Source organism: Macaca nemestrina, chromosome 14 (assembly GCF_043159975.1).
Source record: "Macaca nemestrina isolate mMacNem1 chromosome 14, mMacNem.hap1, whole genome shotgun sequence".
Taxonomy (NCBI): domain Eukaryota; kingdom Metazoa; phylum Chordata; class Mammalia; order Primates; family Cercopithecidae; genus Macaca; species Macaca nemestrina.
Window position 1 is genome coordinate 68678123 of NC_092138.1, and position 24728 is coordinate 68702850.

Here is a 24728-nt window from a genome sequence, read left to right on the forward strand (position 1 = left end):
ACTTTTTAGCCTTGTCCCACAGCCTTTAAAGTGTCTTGCAAAGGTCCTCTAATAAGGCAAGATTTTTCTTTAAAGTGATAAAAAAATGAAGCAAAGAGAAAATTAGACACAAAGTGTTTGCCATGAAGCCTTAGTCTGGTTAGTCAAGGCAGATTTGGCTCTGAACTTTCCAAGGCAAAGAAGAGAACAGGAGGAGCTCTATTAGTGGAAAAGCAATTCTAGTGCAGAAGTGACTGCACAGGGATATTGACACCAGACAAGAGTTTCTTCCATGTTTCCCTAGACAGGAACACCATCCTCAACAACATGCTTTCCCTAAATGTAGCAATGAGTATAGCAGGGGCTAGCACTTTGAGAGGCCGAGGTGGGCAGATCACCTGAGTTCAGGAGTTCAAGACCAGCCTGACCAACATGGTGAAACCCCGTCTCTACTAAAAATACAAAATTAGCCAGGCATGGTGGCACATGCCTGTAATCCCAGCTACTTGGGAGGCTAGCCAGGAAAACTGCTTGAACCCAGGAGGCGGAGGTTGTGGTGAGCCGAGATCGCACCATTGCACTCTGGCCTGGGCAACAAGAGAGAAACTCCATCTCAAAAAAAAAAAAAAAAAAGACTACATAGGCAGAGGGCCAGTCAAGGTGCCTTGTGGGATTAGCGTCAGACAGACCTAGACAGACAGCCAGACCTGATACCAGCTCTGCCACCTACCAGCTGTGTGAGACCGGGTGAGTTACGTCAATGAGCCTCAATATTTTGTTTATAAAATGGGTGGGCCCACTTTGCAGAGTTCTGGTGAATATTAGTGCTAAGCTACACAGTGCTCAGAACACAGAGGCCTCTGAAATTGGTGGCTGTTAACATTATTTAATTAGCCCAAGATGTGTATTCTCTTCCTAACAATGTATATTCTCTTGACCACTTGTGTGGGGGCAAGACAGTCTACATGGTGACAAGACAGTATTCCGTGTACTTGCTTAGTGTGTCAATACTGTGCTCAATGCCACAATACCTGAGATGAAGTGTGGGTGGCAGGTGGCCACTGTAAGAGCAGTGACCCCAGCATTACCTGAAGCCTCTGGACAGGATCAGGCTCCTGGCTGATACTCCAGACCCTGTTGGAGAGATCGTTCACGACGTCAAGTTGCTCTCTGCAAGAGTCAGCTTGTTCCCCGTACACCTGGAGGGCAAGCTGCGTGTTTTTATCAATGAATTTCTTGGCCAGAGCTTCCTCTTCATCAAGTAGTAATCTGAGTTCAGTGAATTTCCCCTTCAGCCAGGTTTTACTTGATTCTGCATTAACCTGAAAACAGAAAAACCAGTTGCAGATGACATGTCTGCCAACCAGGAAATCCAGAATAATCAACACGAAAAAAATTATAACGTCTGAAATGTGAATTCAGCAAAGTGGCCAGATACAAGATCAACTTATAAAAACCAAAGCTTTCCTAAGCACCAGCCATCACCAACAGTAAAATGCACGGAGAAATAAAGATCCTTTTGTAAATGAGAGAAAAAATAGCAAAATTTGTAGAAATAAACCTAATACAAACCCACATTCGTGACTGGGAGGGTTCATTACTATAAAGTCATTATTTGTCTCTAAATTAGTCTATAAATTTGATGAAATTCCAATCAAAATCTTAACATGCTGATTAAATATTATTAAATCATTAGGAGACACAATAAGCATAAGAAAAGCCAACATTGCTTTAAAAAAATCAATAAAGAGAAACCTGATAACAGGTTATCTGCCGTATCTTATAACAAAACAAATGATAAATCTACAGGATCTAAAACCATGTGGCTCAAGCATAGATAAGAGGTCAAAAGCACAAAATAAAGAGCTTTTAAAAGAACTCAAATTATATATGGAAATGTGTGTATGTATGTGTGGTGTAACAGTGGCATTTTAGAATAAATTTTTGCATTTTTTGTACTAAAAATATAAAAATAAAAACAATTAAAATAATATGAGATTTTCCACAATAAAAGGTTAAGGAAAACAAACAAAAAGAGAAGGTCCAGTTAAACTAAAACACTGTACATAGAGCCCAAAGAATAAATCAATTAGATGAAATACAAAACAATTTTTATTTATTTATTTATTTATTTTTATTTTTTGAGAAGGAGTTTCACTCTTGTCTAGGCTGGAGTGCAGTGGCGCGATCTTGGCTCACAGCAACCTCTGCCTCCCAGGTTCAAGTGATTCTCCTGCCTCAGCCTCCTGAGTAGCTGGGATTACAAGCACGTACCACCACACATGGGTAATTTTTTATTTTTAGTAGAGACGGAATTTCACTATGTTGGTCAGGCTGGTCTCGAACTTCTGACCTCAGGTGATCCACCTTCCTGACTCCCAAAGTGCTGGGATTACAGGCATGAGCCACCATGCCCAGCCCAGAAAATAGTTTTTGATCATTAGATTGGAAGACTTTTAAAAGATTGAAATACAGTCTGTAAGGGTATGTGAAGTAGGGCATTTATATAAACTGTGGGTGGTAGGGTCTATTGGTACTTTGCTTTTAGAGGGCAATATGACAATAGGTATCAATTTTTTTTTTTTTTTTTTTTTTTGAGATGATGTTTTGCTCTTGTCGCCCACGCTGGAGTGCAATGGCAAGATCTCGGCTCACTGCAACCTCCGCTTCCCGGGTACAAGCGATTCTCCTGCCTCAGCCGTGTAGCTGGGACTGCAGGTGGCTATCACCATGCCCAGCTAATTTTTGTATTTTTAGCAGAGACAGAGAGTCACTGTTGGCCAGGCTGGGTCTTGAACTCCTGACCTCAGGTGATCTGCCTGCCTTGGCCTCCCAACGTGCTGGAATTATAGGCATGAGCCCCTGCGCCTGGCCTCAAAGTTTTAAATACATTTATTCTTTCATGCAGCAATTCCTCTTACTTTACTTGTATCCTAGAAAGTTCTTTCACATGTGCATGAAGATCTGTGTTCCAAGATTCTCTGTATATAGCTTCTGCACATAGAGAATAGAGAATAGAATTAGCTGGGTGTGGTAGTGGGTGTCTGTAATCCCAGCTACTTGGGAGGCTGAGGCTTGAGAATCACTTAAACTGGGGAGGTGGAGGTTGCGGTTGCAGTGAGCTGAGATCGAGTCACTGCACTCCAGCCTGGGCGACAAAACAAGACTCTGACTCAAAAAAAAAAAAAAAAAAAAAAAAAATTGAAAAATGGGCTTCACTAGCAGAAACAGAAACAACAGTAGTGGGGAGTGAATGTTCTAAGAAATAGGGTCAACCACAAACAGCTCACTAGCACTCAAGCATCCTGTTACAAGCACTCAGCTCACAGTCCACCTGCACCCAGGCATCCTGTCTGCAAGCATTCAGCTCAAGCAGCACAACCTTAGAAACCTCTGCCTCCAGCCCCTGCCTCTTTGCAGACAGCCTTCTTTCTGCCATCTGGCCCGTTGCTCCCTTTCAATGAATGGTTTCACACCATCCCCTTAGAGCTGTCCTCTTGGTGGTGAGTGAATTCTCACAAGATGTGGCTGTTTAGAAGTGTGTGGCTCCTCCCCCATCTCTTGCTCTTGCTCTTGCCATGTGAAGTGCCTGCTCTTGCTTCATCTTCACCATGAGTAAAAGCCTCCTGGGGCCTCCTCAGAAGCTGAGCAGATGCCAGCACCATACTTCCTGTACAGCTGCGGAACTGTGAGCCAATTCAATCACTTTTCTTTATAAATTACCCAGCCTCAGGTATTTCTTTATAGCAATGCAAGAATGGCCTAATACAGAGACTCTCTGCAGGGCCCCAAGGTGGCACAGGGCATCATCGCATGGTGAGGGGACTGAGCACTCTAACATGCTAGCTCCAGTCTCTCTTCTGCTCCTTATAAAACACTGGCCCCACTCCAGTGATAACCCTTTCATCCATTAATCCATGAATGGATTGGTCCATTCATGAGGGCAGAACCCTCATGACCCAATCAAGACTCTTTAAGACCTTTTTATTGGGTGATGAGGTATAAGGTCACCTCTTCAATCGCCTCTCAACATTGCCACACTGGGGATTAAGTTTCAATATGGAGCTTTAGAAGGAACAAACATTTAAACCATGACACCACCTGGGATGGCATGATGGGAGAGGTAATCAGCCTATGAACGAGGATATAAGAGAAAATCACTTAATGGGTGTCAGCTGGGAATTAATGGCCAAGTCCTTAATTGTTCTCTGGAAGCAACTGGTTGGGCCTGGTCATTGGCTTCTGAACAACAGACTTTGGACCATGTATACATTTTATTGATTTTAATGGGTTTATAGACCTGTTTTATGGATTAATTTGTAGGCAAATGAATGGAATTTCCCCTAGTATTGCCTCTATGTAAATAAGAACTGAGCCACACAGTTGCCCCAGACCTCTCTGCCACAAAGTACGCCTGCCACAATTCAACAGAAGGCATTGGGATACTTATTGTAAATGCATCACTTCTAGGATTGTGTCCTGAAGGAAATAAACCACGGTGCCCAAAATAATTACCAAACTGTCTGAAAATTAGGTAACTACCTTAATGAATCACAGGAGATTCATATATGGAATACACAGCCTCTAATACTGACATTGAAAAAGAACTTTTAATGACATAGAAAAGTGTTATGATCCTGAACAAAAACAACAAAAATCCATATATAAAAGCAACATACAGTTTTGGTTAATAAGGGAGGAGCTGACATGGAAAATCCCCCTTTCTACTTCAAACACAGAGAAATGCTGATAAAAATGAGCAAATTTTAAAATTATATCACCAAGTGCCAAATAAAACAAACACAGCATTTTGGGAGGCCAAGTTGGGCAGATCACTTGATGTCAGGAGTTCGAGACCAGCCTGGCCAACATAGTGAAACCCCCATCTCTACTAAAAATGCAAAAATTAGCCAGGCATGGTGGTGGGCACCGGTAGTCCCAGCAATTCAGGAGGCTGAGGCAGGATAATCGCTTGAACCCAAGAGGCGGAGGTTGCAGTGAGCTGAGATCATGCCACCATGCTCCAGCCTTGGCGACAGTTCGAGACTCCGTCTCAAAAAACAAACAAAAACAAAATAAAACAAACAAACAAAGGAAATTCACTGGTGCCAAAACCAAAAAGGAAACACAGTGTGAGTGACCTGGCAGGAGCTGAAGCTAAGCGACCTGGAAGGAGTGGAGCCAGAGGTGCATGCATGCAGATGAAAGCCACACCACAATGGGGCCTGGCCATCCAGGGGGAGCACAGGGTACCTGGCCACATTCCAGCTGAGAGTGGAAATGAGTGACCTGGATCAAGTCAGATCCACAAATAGCTGCTCCATCCATCAACTAGGCAACAGAAAAACTCCACCCACTGGCCCATGGAAAAGAAAAGGAATCTAGTCATCCATCCAGGGTCACAGGTGAAAAGAAAATCACCAGCAAAACAAATAAAACAACAGGTTTGCATTAAGCGGGGCTGTAGTCCAAATTCATGGAAACTCAAAACTGAAAAATAATATGAAATGAGTCTGGAGCTACTGAAACTCATAGCATCCCCTGAAGATGCTCATGTCACAGTGCTCTGAAGGGGCACACTCACAATCCATGGTGTATTGGACATCTATGGCAAATACGTACTAGAGACAAGACGATAATACATGTGACAAACCACACAAGAAAATGAACCACCATGCCTCACCTCCAGATTGGGGATATATTATAATTGTATGTACAATATGATTCAAGCTACATTAAAAACATATGCATATACAGGAAAAAAAATCTCAAAATGTGAATAACGGTTGGCCTGAAGTGGCAGGATGCAGGATTATGGATGAATTTTTAAAAATCTGTTTATTTATCAGGAATTGAAATATAAATGTTCACAAGAGCCACGTTGTTAACACTGAAGAAAGTGGGCAGGGTGGAGCTGGGAGATCCCATGCCATGGGAGTAGCCATTGCTCAGCTCCATCTGCCCCCACATGAGAGTGCAAGCATAGGGTGGCAATATCTTTCTAATTTCCTAAATATAAATTTTTATACAAATATGTCTCAGGTTTAAAATGCTGACTACTAATTCCATTTTTATTACTACCTTATGAAGGCCACTTAGGTATAAGTCTAACAAAACATGCAGAATTTGTATGCTGAAAATTATAAAATGGTGATGAAAGAAAACAAAGATCTAAATAAATGGAAAGATATACCATGTTCATGGATTGGAAGAAAACATAGTAAAAATGTCAATTCTCCCCAAATTGATAAACAGGTTTAACATAATTCCTATCAAAATCCCAACAAACTCTTTTTCTTTTCTTTCTTTCCTCTTCCAGGGTCTTGCTCTGTCACCCAGGCTGGTGTGTAGTGGCATGGTCATAGCTCACTGCAACTTCAACCTACTGGGCTCAAGCGATCCTCCCACCTCAGCCTCCTGAGTAGCTGGGACTACAGGCATGTGCCACTACATCTGGATGATTTTTTAATTTTTTTGTAGAGATGGCAAACAAGCAATGAATAGATACTCAACATCACTAGCCACCAGGGGAATGCAAATTAAGACCATGATAAGGTATCACTACACACAGGTTATGCAGGTTAAGATAAAAACTTGTGACAATACCAAATGTTGTCAAAGATGCAGAAAAACACTCTTTCATGCATTGCTGATGGGAATGTAAAATGGCACAACTACTCTAGAAAAGCATTTGGCAGTTTCTTAAAAAAAAAAACAGGCAAGTGCCATATGACCCAGCAACAGCACTCCTGGGCATCTAACACAGAGAAATGAAAACTTACATCCACACAGAAACCTGGACACAACTGCTTAAAGAAGCTTTATTTGTAATAGCCCTAGACTGTACCAGACGGCCTACAATATGTAAATGGTTAAAAAAAAACCTCTATGGTACATCCATACTACCCGATTAATGGAATATTACTACTCAGCAATACATGGGAATGAACTAGTGGTTGTCACAACAACTTGGGTGGATCCCAAGGGCATTCTGCTGAGTGAAAAATACCTCAAAAAGTCATTTTCCATTTTTTATGACATTTTCAAATGCCACAATTATCAAATTAATAACTGCCAGGGGTTAGGGATTGCCTTGGGGGAGACAGTGGGTAGGGAAGTGACCATAAAGGTGTAGAAGAAGGTAGATTTTTTTTTTTTTTTTTTAGATGGAGTCTTGCTCTGTCTTCCAGGCTGGAGTACAGAGGCGTGATCTTGGCTCACTGCAATCTCCACCTCCTGGGTTCAAGTGATCCTCCCACCTCCGCCTTCTGAGTAGCTTGGATTATAGGCAACACCATTCCTGGCTATTTTTTTTAGTGGAGATGGGATTTCATCATGTTGGCCAGGCTGGTCTTGAACTCCTGACCTCAAATGATCTGCCTGCCTCAGCCTCCCAAAGTGCTGGGATTATAGGCGTGAGCCACCTTGCTTGGCCTAGAAGAAGGTAGAACTTGGCTGTGATGGAATGGCCTGCATTTTGATTGCAGCAGTAGTTATGCAAATCTATACATGTGATAAGTTGATGTAAAACTATATACACATACCATCCATTTTTTTATTTGGACAGTGTGCTATAGTTATGTAACAAGTAACCCTTGGGGAAAACTAGGTCAAGGTACACAAAACTCTACTATTTTCGCAACTTCCTCTAAATCTATAAAAAGTTAAAAAGTTAGTTGGGGGAAAGGGTCAAGAGAAAGAGAACCATTCTTTAGATTAAGCTGAAACCTACCCCACGCCATCCCTCAGGCCAAGCTTGGACAGCTCTGAATGTGGGAACAAATTTGTAAACTTTCTTAAAATATCATGAGTTTTCTGGGGATTTTTTTTTTTTTTTTTTTTTTTTTTTTTTTTTTTTAGCTCATCAGCTATCGTTAATGTTAGTGTATTTTACGTGTGGCCCAAGACAATTCTTCCAGTGTGGCCCAGGGAAACCTTAGACCCTCCACATGGGTCCTAATTCTTTTCTTGGGGGCCCTCAAACCATATCTGCTCAGGCATTTGCAGACAAGGAGCCTGATCTTCAGGCCTCCCCACAGCCCCTCCAACGTGACAGCTTTCACTTTCTAAATCCTTTGGTACTGTTTATCTCCAAGCCCAGAGTTCTGCTCGTGAAGACATGAGGGACACTATTAATGATTAAGCTGGGGCCACAGGTGTGAACCACAAACGTCCTCAGGGTACCGGCAAACTGTCATGAAGACACCTAACAGAGAATGGGTTTTAGGTAAATGTGGGAGCCAATTCCGTGGCCTGGCCTGGTCACAGGAGAAACTGGGTACCAGCTTCTCCCATGGTCAGAGCCACTCCTCCTCTTGTGTGAATCAGTCAGGGGTTCCTTTTTTTTTTTTTTTTTTTGATAGGATCTTGCTCTGTTGCTCAGGCTGGAGCGCAGTGATGTGATCCTAGGTCACTATAGCCTCAAGCTTCAGGGCTCAAGTGATCTTCCCACCTCAGCCTCTCAAACAGCTGGGACTGCAGGCGTGCACCACCATGCCTGGCTATTTTATTTTCAGTAGAGATGGGGGTCTCATTATCTTGCCTAGGCTGGTCTCGAACTCCTGGGCTCAAGTGATCCTCCAGCCTCGGCCTCCCAAAGTGCAGAGCAGGGGTTCTTCCAGCTCTCAGTGGGACAGGCCCCAGGAGGGCCTCCCACCCCAGCCCTCACTGCGAGGAGGGAGCAACAGAGGATGCAAGGGGAAGGGACCAGCCCCTGAGGCCTAAAAACACAACTTTGTCACGGTCAAAATGGTTACTTAGAATAACGTCAGTCTCAACTTTCTATTCAAAATCCACAGAGAATCCAAACATCATTATGAAAGGAGAGTGAAGAAAGTACCTATTTGTGGAACAGATCTACACCCTACTTGCTTTCTTTCAGCATGGCAGTGGAATTAAAGAGATACCTGCATATTCCTTAAGCTGTGTTTTGCTTTGTTTAAGGCAATTTGGGATAATGGGCTAGTTACTTCAAGAGAGTGGCAGATGACACTAAGGAGCCAGAGATTTGCCACAAAGCAAAGGAAACCGGAGCTCAGGGACCCTCACTTGCAGGGCCCGATCATGGTCTTGCACCTAATTTTGTCTGTAATTTTGTGTTCTTTTTCTAAAGAACCCTGAATTATAGAAGCTCCAGGCCCCACCAAACCCGATCTGCCCCTTCGCAGTTGGTTTTTATTTTTCACTGGCTCCATATTGGGGGTGCCTTGTGTCTGGGGGGAAATGTGGGTCTTTCCATGGGAATGAGGAAGAAATGTCCACTTGCCTTGAGCTTCTCGGTGGCATCTTCTATCTGGGTTATGTTGTCAACGTGCTGCTGCTTCTTGATTGCCAGCTGCTTTAAACATTCTTGGCTGAGTTTCTGTACAGGAGGGAGTTAGGAAAAAAGTCATAATACTGTCACTTTCCAAATAACAGGCCCCCTGCAGGGGTCACCTCCTCTTACCCTTGTATTCTTTTCCAGTGGAGGCATCTGAAGGTGAGGTGACTTGCCCAAAGTCATGTGGCAAGTTAGTGGATGAGCTGGGACTAGGACCTCTCTGATCCTTGGAGGTCCGCATCAGGTATGCCTCAAATCTTGATTTGCACCCCCTCCTCACACTTTACTTTATCTAGGACAAGTCTTGCTTGTGACTTGCTTTCCCAGTCTTTCAAATAGGACTTTAAGGCAAACAGCTTGGGGTCTGGGAAAGAGCATCTACTTATTATTAACTGAGCACCTATTATGTGCTGGGCCCTGTTCCAGGTGCTGCCCTCATGAAACATACATTCCAGGGAGTCTGTGACCCTCTGGCCCTGGACTACATGAGAGGTCAGTGGGGTTCATGCTTCCTGCTCTTCCCACCTTCCATATCTCTGCTTTTGGAAATTGCTGTTTTCCCCAAAGTCTGTTCTGCACTCCCCTTCCCTAAGGGTGTGATCTCATCTCCATCTTAGCCTTTCTTACAGCTGGCCTTACACTCAGCTGCTGGGCCCAGATCTGGCCGCCCCATTGACTGGGAGCTTCTTGAGGGCAGGCTTGCTTCATTCCCACTCCCCACAGGGACCAGGGGGTGACACAGAAGTGTTTGCTGAATTGAACAGAATTATCAGGGGCTGGTCAGTCATGATGGCTCATGTCTGTAATCCCAACACTTTGGGAGGCTGAGGTAGGAGGATCACTTGAGCCCAAGGAGTTTGAGACCAGCCTGGGCAACACAGTGAGACTCTGCCTCTACTGCAAATAAATAAATAAATAAATAAATAAATAAATAAATAAAATTAGCTGGGCGTGGTGGCATGCACCTGTAGTCCTAGCTACTTGGGAGGATGAGGTCAGGGGCGGGTCACCTGAGCCCAGGAGGTTGCAGTGAGCCACGATCATGCCACTACGCCATTGCACTCCAGCCTGGGCAACAGAGTGAGACCCTATTTCCAAAAAAAAAAAAAGAATTTATCGTTGGGAGCTGCCAGCTTTTCCCCCAACCAGCCAGGGAACTCTTCCAGGTCAGGGAAGGATCTGATCTATTCCTTGACTCATGGCCCAAAATGTATGCTGAATAGATGTTTGGTGAATGATGGATGGATGAATGAATAATGGGTGAATGGATAGGAAACTGGGTATGTGGACGCAAAGTAAGTATTCACAGTGTCAACCTTACATAATGAGATTCAAAAGCTGAGCATGGTGGCTTGCATCTGTAATCCCAGCTACTCAGGAGGCTGAGGTGGGAGGATCACTTAAGTCCAGGAGTTTGAGACCAGCCTGGGAAACATAGGAAGACCCCATCTCTACCAAAAATCAACAAACAAAACAAAACAAAACAAAAAACCTGGCTGGGCATGGTGGAGAATGCCTCAAGTCCCAGCTGCTTGGGAGGATGACATTCACAGGCTACAGAAATGATTAGCAAAGAAATAAATTGATGGTGGCTAGCTTTGTTTAATGAACTATTCAGGCAAAATAGTTAAGAATGAAAAAATAAAATAAATGTAAATGGGATAAAAGTTTATAAATGAACATTTCATAGTTTTAAAAATTGTTTTCAGGCTGGGCACGGTGGCTAACGCCTGTAATCCCAGCACTTTGGGAGGCCAAGGTGGGCAGATCACCTGAAGTCAGGAGTTCGAAACCAGTCTGACCAACATGGAGAAACCCCATCTCTACTAAAAATACAAAATTAGTCAGGCGTGGTGATGCATGCCTGTAATCCCAGCTACTCGGGAGGTTGAGGCAAGAGAATCGCTTGAACCCAGGTGGTGGAGGTTGCAGTGAGCCAAGATCGCACCATTGCACTCCAACCAGGGCAACAAGAGTGAAATTCCGTCTCAAAAACAAACAAACAAACAAAAATTGTTTTCAGTAACTTAATATCACGTTATGTTAAATTAAGTAATAGGTCATCATAAAATGTCTGAATCATTTATATGGTATAGAAAAGCTAAATATAAGGCCGGGCGCGGTGGCTCAAGCCTGTAATCCCAGCACTTTGGGAGGCCGAGGCGGGCGGATCACAAGGTCAGGAGATCGAGACCATCCTGGCTAACACCGTGAAACCCCATCTCTACTAAAAAAATACAAAAAAAACTAGCAGGGCGTGGTGGTGGGCGCCTGTAGTCCCAGCTACTTGGGAGGCTGAGGCAGGAGAATGGCGTGAACCCGGGGGGCGGAGCTTGCAGTGAGCCGAGATTGCGCCACTGCACTCCAGCCTGGGGCACAGAGCAAGACTCCGTCTCAAAAAAAAAAAAAAAAAAAAAAAAAAAGCTAAATATATTTCAATCTGTTAACAAAAAAAATTTAGGAGCCATCTTTCTAGAAATTATGAAATTATTTTAATCTACAAATGCTGGTAGAAAACAGCTAAAAATTACTTACTTCCTAGGTTTTTCACTGGAAATTTGAGTTACTAAGAGTGAAAATTATAGTTAATATATGTGATTAAAACTACTTGATATAAAAGAAACAATTCTATTTACAGAGGGTATAGAGAAAGTCAGATGTGTTTTTGGTAAAGACTGTTGAAAGAGTAATTTTTCTTTTGCATGAGACAGAACTTTGTGTAGTCAAAATGATAACGGGAAAAGGGAAGTAAATTTTTGTCCTAACATAGAATGCCAAAATAAAGAGGAAGTATAGGACAAAACTGAAGATTTAAGTAAATTCTAGAAGGTCTGTGGAAGATTAATCTCATAAAAGTCATTTTGTATGTGATCAAATTGGTTAAAATAAGAAGGAAATGGCTGGGTGCAGTGGCTCATGCCTATAAGCCCAGAACTTTGGGAGGCCGAGGCAGACAGATCACAAGGTCAGGAGTTTGAGACCAGCCTGACCAACATGGATAAATCCCATCTCTACTAAAAATACAAAAATTAGCTAGGTGTGGTGGCACGCGCCTATAATCACAGCTACTCAGGAGACTGAGGCAGGAGAATCACTTGAATCTGGGAGGTGGAGGTTGTAGTGAGCAGAGATCACGCCACTGCACTCCAGCCTGAGTGACAGAGCAAGACTCCATCTCCAAAAAAAAAAAATCAGAAGGAAATGGCTGGTGCGGTGGCTCATGGCTGTAATCCCACCACTTTGGGAGGCCGAGGCAGGTGGATCACCTGAGGTCAGGAGTTTGAGACCAGCCTGGCCAACATAGTGAAACCCAAAATTCCTTATGAAAGTGCAGTGGCAGTGAGACAGTTCATGCCACTGCACTCCAGCCTCGGCAACAGCAGCGAAACTCTATCACAAAAAAAAAAAAAAAAAAAAGAAGGAAATTTTTAATAAGTTTTTCTAAAACTTAAGTATTAATATCAAAAGTACACTCATGTAAGGCCAGAATCTGGGCTCCTGTGTTGGAACAACCACTGGGTTTTATCAGAGCATTGATCTGCTCTTTAATAGAAAATGGTGAGAGATTATTGAAGGTTTATGGAAATCTTACCTTGTGTAGTCAAAACTGACTGAGATTGGATAATTGATAATATACTAATACATAAGTAATTTTTTTCTTTTTTTTGAGGCAGAGTCTCACTTTGTCACCCAAGATGAAGTTCAGTGGTGCAATCTTGGCTCACTGCAGCCTCGACCTCCCAGGCTCAAGCAATCCTCCTGCCTCAACCCCCCAGGTAGCTGGGACTATAGGCACATGCCACCACACCCAACTAATTTTTGTATCTTTTGTAGAGACAGGGTTTCACCATGTTGCTCAGGCTGGTCTTGAACTCCCGAGCTCAAGTGATCTGCCTGCCTTGGCCTCCCAAAGGGCTGGGATTATAGGCATGAACCACTGTGCCTGGCCTAAAAGTAAAACTTGTTTTTCTCCTTTGAATAAAAATGTAATGTAGTATTAATAAGAGACAGTGAAAGATGTATTTGCTTTTGCATAGATGGCAAAGAAAAGGTAACAGGGGAGAGTTTGTCCCATGCTGTCTTTTGTAGGTCTCTTGATTGAGAACTGAATCTCCTTTATCAGAGTGATTGTTGCTTTTTGAAATCTTTGAATTATCATTTTGGCTAAATCAGTTACCATTATTTTGTAGTGACCTGTGATTCTATTTTGATCATGTATTTTAAACCTTTCTTATTTTTATATCAAGTGTTTTAAACCTTTAATATTTGAGATACTTTCCAAAATTAAATTTTAAATTCAAAAATTAAGTCTTTTTGACCCAAGCTAACTTGGGCGTAACCAGAACCCCTGGAAGTCCAAAAGAGACACATTAGGCTTATTTGGGATGTCAAAGTCATATGGGAAATATTGTCAAATAAGAAATGCTGTTTCTTTGAGTTATATTTATAAAAGTGTATTACTAATGTGTTCCAAAATTGTATGAGATTCCTAAAAGTCTGATATGTCTTGGTATATGTTATCAGTATGTCATTATCATAATTATTATGATAAAATGTTGTATGCCACACAAATAACCAAATATCCTAGTCAATTTCATCTTTGACCGTGGCTATTCTAAGCCTTTTATCATCCATAGACAATTTTTATTTTACTTTGATTCTTTTTAAAAAAAGTCATTTATAATCAGCTACAGTCCAAAATTTGCTTCTTCTTTAAGGATATTTTTGAAAAAAATCCTGACAAGTACTCTTGAATACAGGTTTCTGGTAACTTCAGAGATCATACCACTGGACTAAGTAAAAACTTCCAGAACTCTAATAAAAACTTGAGGCATTCATGAAGACTGATAACCCAACATCAAATACAGCAAGAATTATTTACATGGGACTAAACTGATAGAGGATAAAAGTGATTTTTATGATTTAAAATATTTGAAACATTGCTGATTCTTTTCATATTGTTTTTCAGTAAAGAAAATTTTTTCTTTTGTCACAGCAACTGGATAAAGTATACTTTTGTGAGCAAAATTGAAATATTTGTCTTTCTCTTTATCTGATTTCTCCAAAATTTGCAAACTATTTGTGAGTATTTATTTTATTTTTTATTTTCATTTTTAAAATTATTATTATTATTATTTTTTGAGACAGAGTCTTGCTCTGTCACCCAGGCTGGAGTGCAGTGGCACAATCTCGGCTCACTGCAGCCTCTGCCTCCCAGGTTCAAGCAATTCTCTTGCCTCAGCCTCCCAAGTAGCTGGGATTACAGGTACATGCCGCCACGCTTGGCTAAGTTTTCTTTTTTTCTTTTTGAGGCAGAGTCTCGCTCTGTTGCCCAGGCTGGAGTGCAGTAGTGCAATCTTGGCTCACTGCAACCTCTGCCTCCTGGGTTCAAGCAATTCTCCTGCTTCAGCCTCCCGAGTAGCTGGGATTACAGGTGCCCGCCACCATGCCCAGCTAATTTTTGTATTCTTAGTAGAGATAGGGTTTCATCATATTGGTCATACTGGTCTCAAACTCCTGACCTCGTGCTCCACCCACCTTGGCCTCCCAAAGTGCTGGGATTACAGGCGTGAGCCACTGCACCCGGCATAATTTTTATATTTTTAGTAAAGACGGGGTTTCACCACGTTGGCCAGGCTGATGATCTCCAACTCCTGACCTCAACTGATCCGCCCACCACAGCCTCCCAAAGTGCTAGGATTACAGGTAGGTGAGCCACCGCACGTGGCTATTGTAATTTTATGACAATACAGTTATTTGCATAAGTTCAATAAGAATATGTTTTCTTTCATAACAGGCCACATTGGAGACTCTGGTAATTTTACCAAGGCTTTTACTGAAATGATATATCTTCATATATGACCAGACTGCTTTGAGGAACTGAAGTTGACTTTACAGAGCCATAAAAAGACCCTTGGTGGCCAGGCTTGGTGGCTCAGGCCTGTAATCCCAGAACTTTGGGAGGCTGAGGTAGGTGGATCGCTTGAGTCCAGAAGTTTGAGACCAGCCTGGGGAACATAGTGAGACTCTGCCTCTATTAAAAAATGTTAACAAGAATAAAATAAAATACAATAAAAGGGGGCCCAGCACTTTGGGAGACTGAGGTGGGCAGTTCACTTGACGTTGGGTTGTTCAAGACCACCCTGGCCAACATGGTGAAGCCATATCTCTACCAACAAATACAAAAATTAGCCAGGAGTGGTGGTTCACACCTGTAGTCCCAGCTACTCAGGAAGCTGAAGTGGGAGAATCACTTGAACCTGGGAGGCAGAGGCTGCAGTGAGCCAAAATTGCACCACTGCACTCCAGCCTGGGCAATAGAGTGAGACCTTGTCTCAAAAAAAAAAAAAAAAAAAAGACTCTTGGAAAGACTGGACTGGCTTGGTACCTTGTCTACACAGTTCCCTTACAAGGTTCCCAACCTTGTGGTAAGCAAAGAATGTCACTTTCTGACAGGTCTAGAAACCTCAAGATATTTTGGAACCTTGAGAAGAGAAGAATTCGCCCAATGTGTGTGGGTATCACAGGCATAGTCTGATGGTAAATCCTTGGTTTGGCTTTTTAGCTGTGAGGCTTTTAAAAGTCGAATCCAGGCCAGGCATAGTGGCTCATGCCTATAATCCCAGCACTTTGGGAGACTGAGGCAGGAGGATCACCTGAGCCCAGGAATTCTATTTTTTTTTTTTTTTTTTTTTTTTGAGATGGAGTCTCGCTCTGCCGCCCAGGCTGGAGTGCAGTGGCCGGATCTCAGCTCACTGCAAGCTCCGCCTCCCGGGTTCACGCCATTCTCCTGCCTCAGCCTCCCGAGTAGCTGGGACTACAGGCGCCCGCCACCGCGCCCGGCTAGTTTTTGTATTTTTTAGTAGAGACGGGGTTTCACCGTGTTAGCCAGGATGGTCTCGATCTCCTGACCTCGTGATCCGCCCGTCTCGGCCTCCCAAAGTGCTGGGATTACAGGCTTGAGCCACCGCGCCCGGCCTGAGCCCAGGAATTCTAGACCAACCTGGACAACATGGTGAAACCCCATCTCTACAAAAAAAAAGTACAAAAAAAATTAGCCAGGTGTGGTGGTGCATGCCTATAGTCCCAGCTACTTGGGAGGCTGAGGTAGGAGGATCGCTTGAGCCTGGGAGGTGGAGGTTGCAGTGAGCCAAGGTCATGCCTTGCACTCTAGTCTGGGTGACAGAGTGAGACCCTGTGTCAAAAAAAAAAAAGTGAAATCCAAAATTCCTTATGAAAGTTCCAATAATGCAAATTATCAGGCCAAGTATACTACTAAAACTTAATTTGCAAGTAAATTTGTCCTATCAAGACTCATTTTTGCTAAAAACAGGGAACTAGAGAGAGAAAAATTACGTTTCAGAAGAAAATCTTAGCACACCTGTTAGTGCTGCACATCTGTTATTCCTGTTATTAGATTCCAGCCCTGGCCATTGTTTTCGAGTTTTTATTATTTTCCTACAATTTGGACTAAATCCTGAATTATTTCCTGGCTACAACAAGGAAGGTTGTAGAAAAAGTTTTAGAAGCCAATTCCTGGATTTTAAAGAAGGCTTGGGATTTTCTTCATGATGTTTTTAGTTGACTCTCCAGTGAAATAGGTTTGGTGTTGTTCTGCCATAGAGATTCTCTTTTTCTATTTATTTATTTATGACAGAGTCTCACTCTGTCACCCAGGCTGGAGTGCAGTGGCATGATCTCGGCTCATTGCAACCTCCATCTCCCGGGTTCAAACAATTCTTATGCCTCAGCCTCCTGAGTAGCTGGGATTACAGATGTGTACCACCACACCTGGCTGATTTTCATATTTTTTAGTAGAGATGAGGTTTCACCATGTTGGCCAGGCTGGTCTCGAACTCCTGGCCTCATGTGATCCTCCTGCCTCAGCCTCCCAAAGTGCTGGGATTACAGGCATGAGCCACTGTGCCCGATTGCTTATGTCATTTTAATGTAAATTCTTGGTAAACAATTTAGGAACTGCCTCTTCTTTTTTCCTTAAAAACTTATATGTAACTGCTGCTAATCAGAGTGGATAGTCTCGGAAATTTGAATCTATGGTCCCAGTTGGCCATCCTCAGGCTTTAGGCTTGGATAAACTCTGTACTTAATCCTATTTTCTGAATCTTATTACTTCAAGTTGACAGTAGGTAGTGGGTAGGGGAATGGACAAATGGATGGGTGAGACTCTTCAGCCAGATCTGTGGAAAGCAGCCTTGTTAGTTCTGAATAGGTTTTTCAAGCAGCCATTATTATAATTACAGCCATTTCATAAGTTAAAAAAAGGAAGGGTCTGGTGGCAGGGACAGGTCTTGAGCCCACGACTCCACTGGATTGTCCCCCATGATCCCCTTTTCACCTTGGAGTTCCACGGTTGTCACAATGTGGTAGTTTGGAGTCATGCAGTACCGGGGAAAAGCTCAAGATGAGGCCGAGTTCATCACAGAAGACTTCTTGGAGAGGGAAGTGGTAGGATCAACATCTGTCAGACAGGAGGGCCTACCATGCCCAGGCTTCATGAAACCCAGAGAGAGAGAAGGATTTGAGAGGAGCCACAGAACAAGTCAGCTGGAAAGCTGGAGCAGGAGCCCAAAGTCCCTGGGCACTGTTAGGATTATACCTGGGTGAGGTTCTATGGTGACAATGGCTCTACTGGGGGCATCTGGCTAATGGAGTCCTGGGTTCAAGGCCTGACCCTGCCTCCAGAGCCTTCCTCTTGTGGCCTATAAAATGGCCGTTAATAATAATGGCTCACCCAAGGCTGCCACGAGTAGGAATGGGAGCGTCTGTGTGGCCGGGGAGGGGAGAGGAGGTAGGTAGTGACAGCTGAGGCTGCTCCAAGGGCAATCAGCCGTCCTTAACTCAAGGTTCACAGGCCCTTTCTATGGATTGCAGATTGAGTAAACCCGAGATGTCTGTGTGGCTTTCTTAGCTACATAGGGCTGTTGATTAAGAGGGAGAGTTTGCACCTCTGTTAACTGGAAGGCAGACTATCTTCCAGCCCAATGGCAGTGTGGTGGATCGGCCATGGTGGACACAGTCAAGGACATCTGGGTACCAGCCTGGGCTCCCAACCTCTCACTCCTGAACCCACCTTTTCTGAAGCTCAACTGATGGCTTTGGCTCGCCTTTGCCCTTCCTTGGGTCTCAGTCTCCCCCTCTGAACTTTCGGTCGACCGCTTAGACGCCCTCTGGGGCACCTTTGGTTTCCAGGTTGTAACCCGCCACTGGCCACGGTCAGGTACCTCCCCTCCTCGGCCGTTATGCCTGGACTGGCTCCCCCAACTCCCGCGCGGCGAACCTCGTCCACACCGTCCCCACCTGCACGTGCACCGCCGCCTCCAGCGCCAGGCCCACCGGGTGGCCACGGTGCGCGCCCAGCACCGGGCAAAGCGCGCACACACAGCGGTGGCAGCGGCGACAGAAGAGCTCAGCTATGCGGTCACCATGCTCCGGGCAGCGCCAGCCGCATCCCTCGACAAGCTCCGACCCCCCAGGGGTCCGGCTGCTAGCCGCCGCGCCCGCCATTCATCTCCGCCACCTCCGGCTCCCCGGGGCACGGGGCGGGGCTCCCACGGGAAACCGAAACCTCGGCCGTGGGCGGGGCGGCTCCAGGCCGGCCGGCCGGCCGCTGGGAGGATGACAGCCTGCAGGGAGCATCCTCCGACCAGCAGGGTGCTCCCTCTGCCCGCCCAGGCCAGGAGGTGGCCTCAGCAGAAATGGGAGGCTCCTAATAAGCCAGCCGGGAGAGGGTGGGCTTCCTGCTTAATGACGCTGGATCACTAACGCCCAGAAAACTGCAGCCCTGGTGATGGGACCAAAGTTGGCTGGACCTTCCAGGGGTGCTCCTCTCACTTTCCCTTGATCCTCTCTTGCCCTTTTCCCGGGAAAGATAATCATTCCCACAACTATAAGAAACCTAGTCAAGCTCAAATAACGACACAGAGATTCTCCAATTGAGTTTATTTCGGACTGAGCAGAAGGATTGCAATTCGGGAATAAATGTGCCATGGCACCCAAGGGGTAGAGGCGCGGAGTACGCAGGGAGGCAAAGGAAAGTAGAGGCTTTTAAAAGCAGAAGGAGGAGGATTGCATACATTGTTTTAAAATAATACTACTTGATTACAAGAATTAATACGGGTGGCTTCAATCCGAAAGTTGAACAGGCAGTTGCTGGGCAGATGTCCTCATATCGTGGCTTTTGTGCAACGCTGTGGTTCTTTGTGCAAGGCTGCAGTTTGGTAATTCCTGTTACCAGGCAAATCGTTGGTGAGGGCCCCCCCACTTCATGGCCTCCCAGCACCCTTTAGTTATTTTGTTTGAGACAGGGTCTGGCTCTGTTTCCCAGGCTGGAGTGCAGTAGTGCGATCAAAGCTCGCTGCAGCCTCTAACTCCTGGGCTCAAGTGATTTTCCCACCTCATTCTCTGGAGTAGCTAGGACTACAGGAGCACCATTTAGTTTGATTTTGACATAAGTGACTCTGTTTTGGTACTGACAACTTTCACAGACACACCCCCACCCCAAATTCCAGTTGCCCCCAGGCTCAAGTCTCCAATCCCACTTTTAAAGCCCTTGGCTCTTTCTTAAGATCCTTGGTCCCCGCCCTGCCTACGCTCCACCCTTTGATTTTTCAAGACTGGAGGACGTGCAGTTTACCCTGCTTGGAACATTCTTCTTCCCAAACGCCCTTTGCCCTGAGTATTCCAACTTATCCTGCAGATTTCTACCTTACTATCTTTGCCTCCAGGAAACCTTCCCTGCTTCTCCTTCCAGAACAGCCTACGTTTCCCCTATCCTGGCCCTCCCCATTCCCCCCCAACCATAACTGAAAACTGGAGAGAGCAAAGACTGTCTGTCCTGCCTGTTTTCCAGCTTGGTGTCTGACTCCAACAGTAGATAGTTAATTGGTATTTGTGGAACAAATCAAGACAAGGAAAGCTCCTTGTAGTAAAATGTCTGGCCAGATGTTTATTATTTTGTGACATTATTTCCATCGCACATTCCACATCTATTTATTTTCACTTTTATTTATTATTATTATTTTTCACAAAGGTACAAGGAATTTCAGAAACAACATTAAAACAATCATTCAAACTGTTTCAGGCACGGTTTCAATTAAAAGCATAGATTTGATTTCTGACTTCCTGTTTCCTTCTCTGATACAATCTCAAGTTTTGTTCCAGAAAGCACAATTACGGTAGCAGTAAGATGGATACCCGCCAAAGCTCATCTCCTAGTGCTGTCCTCATTCTCAGAAAGTTCCTGAGTCAACAGAAAGGGGACGCCCGGGGTATGGAATAAGGAGATGAGGGCATGCTCTGCCAACTGGCTGGGCCCTGAATGCGCTGGGCGAGTTCCACTACCTCAGCTCAAGAACATAAACAAAAACGTAATTTAAAAAACAGATGGTTTAAAAAAATATCTGATAAAAATTACCTATCCCTCTCCCTTGCTGTGAAATAATTTAAATAATTTATTCTAGATGTAAAAATTAAAAAAAAAGTTTGTTCAAAGACACCTGTGTCCTGTTTTTAAGTGTGCAGTCTGGGTCCTTTGGGGTGGAGAGAGCTGGCCAAGGAATGGCGCTGTGCAGAGGCATACCAGGAAGCTCTCTGGATGCAACCCCACCTCTACCGCTTGGCAGTCAGCGACCTTGGCATGATGTTTCTTCACTTCTCTGAGGCTAGGTCTTTGATTCTGAACATGGGGCTTGGAATACCTGCCTAACCTGTGTTAGAATAGCATGTGTCAGTGAGTGGAGGTGGGAGGAGTTTGTAAACTGTGAAGTGCTAGCCACACAGGTGGGAGAGGTAAGCCTATCCTGTAGAGCTCTGCTGCCCTGGCAATGCCTGGGATTTGGCCTTCTGTTCTGGAGCACACTAAGGCAATCTTGGCTGGCGCATCAGACGGGAGTGAGCCCCAGTGACTGAGTAAATGGAGAATAAGACAAGGAACATGAGCATCTGGCCTGTGCAGACAGACAAGCAGAATAAACCATGGCTAAGGAAGGGGCAAACAGGGGCGCTGAACCCCCATTGTGCTGCAGCTGCGGTTCCCAGAGATGTTGAGGGAGGGCTTGGGACAACACTTCTAGACTTTTAAGGAGCCACCAGCCAGGACTTAAGAGATCTGGGTTGAGTCCCAGCTCCTATCTGGAGCTTGCTGTCCTCTTCATCTTGAAATAGGTACACATGCAGTCTTCCATCCTCACTGTATTGCAGATCACCTGTGGAGCGTATATGAACATACAGGCCCTACTCTGGAGATTCAGCTTCAGTTGGTCTGGAATGTGGCCTGGGCATCTGTATTTCCTGCACGCTCCCAAGGGGATTCTAATGTACACAGCTTGGGTTGAAACCTACCAGGCTGGATGGCCTCCTGCAGTCCCCATCTCAGCTCCAGAATCTAATCGCCCTGTGCAATGGAGATCATCTGCCCCTCCTTGGTAAGGATGGACCAATTTCACTTCTAATCATTCCCAGTCTCTTGGTGGACTATTGTATTGACCACTGAACTTTAGAGTAGGGCTCGGAACACAGATTCACTAAGGAGGGACAAATAAAAGCTTTCAGGCTAGAAGGGAACTTTGGGACCATCTGGTCTTACTTCTTTACCTCGTAGAGTCATTTCAGAAGTCCTCCTGGTTAGGTGGCCAGAGGCTCTACTGGCGTGCCTCCAGGGATGGGGGCCCCCTACCTCCTGGGGCACTCTTCTGTTAACTAGGGCTGAAATCTGCCCACATCATCCTGCAGGAGGCAGGCTGTGTACCTGAGGGCCTTGGTGGTGGCAGTCAGCAGTCATGGGCACAGCTCTGAAGTCTGCATCCCTCCATAAGGGACAGCATCTACCCACATCAGGCTGGTTTCTGGTTGGAAAGGTTGGTTTGGACCTCCTGCCTGTGTTGTAGAATTGGGTTGAATGCCCCTGGCCCCTTGCCAGTGTCTGTTAGTTTCTGCAGCAAACCCAGATCACCCCATAGGTAGTTTTCCCTTAGGTCAAGGTTTCAGGTGGCAGATCCTGCAGACAGCAGCTTGTTCCAGGGTACTCCTTGTTCAGATGAAGAAACTGAGACCAGAGAGGGCAGGACTTGCAAGAGGTCACTGAGTAAGCTGGGGCACAGTTGAGGCCAGAAGCAACAGATTTCTACTCTGTGGGCTGAGAACTGCATCAGACCCAAAACAACAAAAAGACAGACCCGGAAAAGCAGGATCTCAGCCCAGCCCTGCCATGAAACAAATATCACCTGCTTCTCTCTGGGCCTTAGTTTCCCCACCTGTAAAATGAGGAACTTGGGTGAAATCACTAGTTTTCAAACTTCTAAAAATTTTTTTTTTTACTAGCAGAATTGTTTTTCATATTAGCCCAACATATAAAATAAAAGGGAGCTATCTGGTTGGAACACAGTGTGGGGAAGGGAGACACAGCCTTCCTGCTTAGTCTCCCCCTATTCTCTCTCTCTCTTTTTTTTTTTTTTTTTTTGAGATGGAGTCTTGCTCTATCACCTAGGCTGTAGTGCAGTCCACAATCTTGGCTCACTGCAACCTCTGCCTCCCAGGTTCAAGCAATTCTCCTATCTCAGCCTCCTGAGTAGCTGGGATTACAGACACCTGTCATCACGGCTGGCTAAGTTTTATTCTTTTTTTTTTTTTTTGAGACGGAGTCTCACTCTGTTGCCCAGGTTGGAGTGAAGTGGCATGATCTTGGTTCACTGCAACCTCCGCCTCCCAGGCTCAAGTGGTTCTCCTGCCTCAGCCTCTCAAGTAGCTGGGTTTACAGGCATGCACCACCACGCCCAGCTAATTTTTGTATGAGATGGGGTTTCACCATGTTGGCCAGGCTGGTCTTGAACTCCTGACCTCAGAAGATCCGCCCACCTTGGCCTCCCAAAGTGCTGGGATTACAGGCGTGAGCCACCACGCCTAGCCTAATTCTTGTATTTTTAGTAGAGACAGGGTTTCACCATATTGGCCAGGCTGGTTTCAAACTCCTGACCTCAAGCAATCCGCCTACCTCAGCCTCCCAAAGTGCTGGCATTACAGGCATGAGCCACTGCATCTGGCCCAGTCTTCCCCTATTCTCTGGACCACAGTTTGAAAATCACAGACAGGTCAACCGAGGTCCTTCCAGCTCTAGTTTTCTACTGTGTTTCTTCCTCTTGAGAAGTTACAGCTCATCATGGACCCTTAATAACAGAATTCAACAGAAGGCATCGTCTGAAAACAAAGTCAATTCACAAACTGTTGCTGCAAGAAGGCAAATAGAAAAACGGCACCATGTCCCACTGGAATCTCTTTCAGCGATGGAGAGTTTTGTTTTCTGGTAAAAAATATAGAAATAGTGGTTGTTCTTAGGGGGACCTGTGGTTTGGTTCTAAACCTCCCCACGGAGCCGAGTGGTGTCCCTGAGGGTGAGGAGGGCAGAAGTCTCTGCTCAGAGCTGCTCTGAGCCCATCCGCAAGTTTTTGATCTCCAGTTCCAACTGTTTGGCCTGGACCTCTCGCTGGGTCAACAGCTCCCGGAGCCTTCGGATCTCCTCCTGTTGTCGGTAGAACATCTGCAGTAACTGGGGAAGAAAGATTGGAAGGCAGGATCACCAGGGTGTCAGAACACCAGCTGAAAGCTAAACTGCTATCCGTCTTTGACTCAGAAAGGTGGAGGTGGTTACATTAACACGGCAGAGGGCTGATGAGGCTGTCACTGCATAGATCTTTTACAAACACCTTGTTTTCTTCACCCAGTAAATGAAATTCAAGAAGACTGGCATGTTTCAGATGTATTTTGCCTCCAGAGATCCTCCATGGAATAGAGGAAAGCATGCCTGGCTCTGAAGTCTGGGGATTGGTGTTTATGCCACCACTGAACTGTGTGACCTTGGGCAAGTTATTTACCCACTCTGAGCTTCCATTACTTTCTCCGGGAAATGGGGTCAGAAAACTGCCCTCATCATTATCATAATTGTTGCCGCTGTGCAGAATGGGTGTTAGATGTTGAGTGATGCCCTAAGGGCCTTCGTTATCCCACTGGAACGTTTTGACACCCCTATAAGGGTGGCAGTGCCAGTGTCCCCACTGTACCACTGTGGAAACGGCAGCTTAGAGACATTCAGTCTCTGGGTCTGAGACCCTAAATTAGTACTCAGCAGAGCCAGGATCAGAATCCATCTGTGAGATGCCGGCCTCTGTGTTCTTAGCCACTTCAGACTGACTTCCAGGGCTGTTGAGAGAATTCAATCACATGCTATATAAAAGTGCCTACCCCAGGATCTGCCACACAGTAGGCACTTAACAAATGTGGACTTTGAAAGCACAGAAAATCCTATAATATCAGAACTGGAAAAACTTTGATATCCATCAGGTCAAACCCTCTTCATTTTACAGATGGTTTCCCACCATCTTTCTTTCTTTCTTTTTTGAGACAGAGTCTCACTCTGTTG

The 24728-nt window shown here is 44.9% G+C and overlaps 2 protein-coding genes across 8 annotated transcripts in view; both read right to left on the reverse strand.

Moving 5' to 3' along the window:
* The window catches only part of LOC105477197 (tripartite motif containing 14), a 57076-nt gene extending 38184 nt beyond the window's left edge, over positions 1-18892 (reverse strand). For 2 of the 4 annotated variants that reach the window (XM_011733594.2, XM_011733593.2), the window contains exons 1-3: positions 18617-18892; positions 9245-9340; positions 1068-1301 (exon numbers count right to left, since the gene is read on the reverse strand). In XM_011733594.2, coding sequence (XP_011731896.2) covers positions 1068-1301; positions 9245-9340; positions 18617-18823 — 537 coding nt within the window. In that variant the 5' untranslated portion in view covers positions 18824-18892. Of the gene's footprint in view, positions 1-1067; positions 1302-9244; positions 9341-9424; positions 10211-18616 lie in introns of those variants that run through there. The other 2 variants (XM_011733591.2, XM_011733595.2) reach the window with 2 other exon arrangements.
* Positions 18893-22924: 4032 nt separating this feature from the next.
* LOC105477202 (coronin 2A) overlaps positions 22925-24728 on the reverse strand; it is a 69310-nt gene continuing 67506 nt past the window's right edge. For all 4 annotated transcript variants that reach the window (XM_011733606.3, XM_011733605.3, XM_011733607.3 and 1 more), the window contains exon 12: positions 22925-23858. In XM_011733606.3, coding sequence (XP_011731908.2) covers positions 23727-23858 — 132 coding nt within the window. In that variant the 3' untranslated portion in view covers positions 22925-23726. The remainder of the gene's footprint in view (positions 23859-24728) is intronic.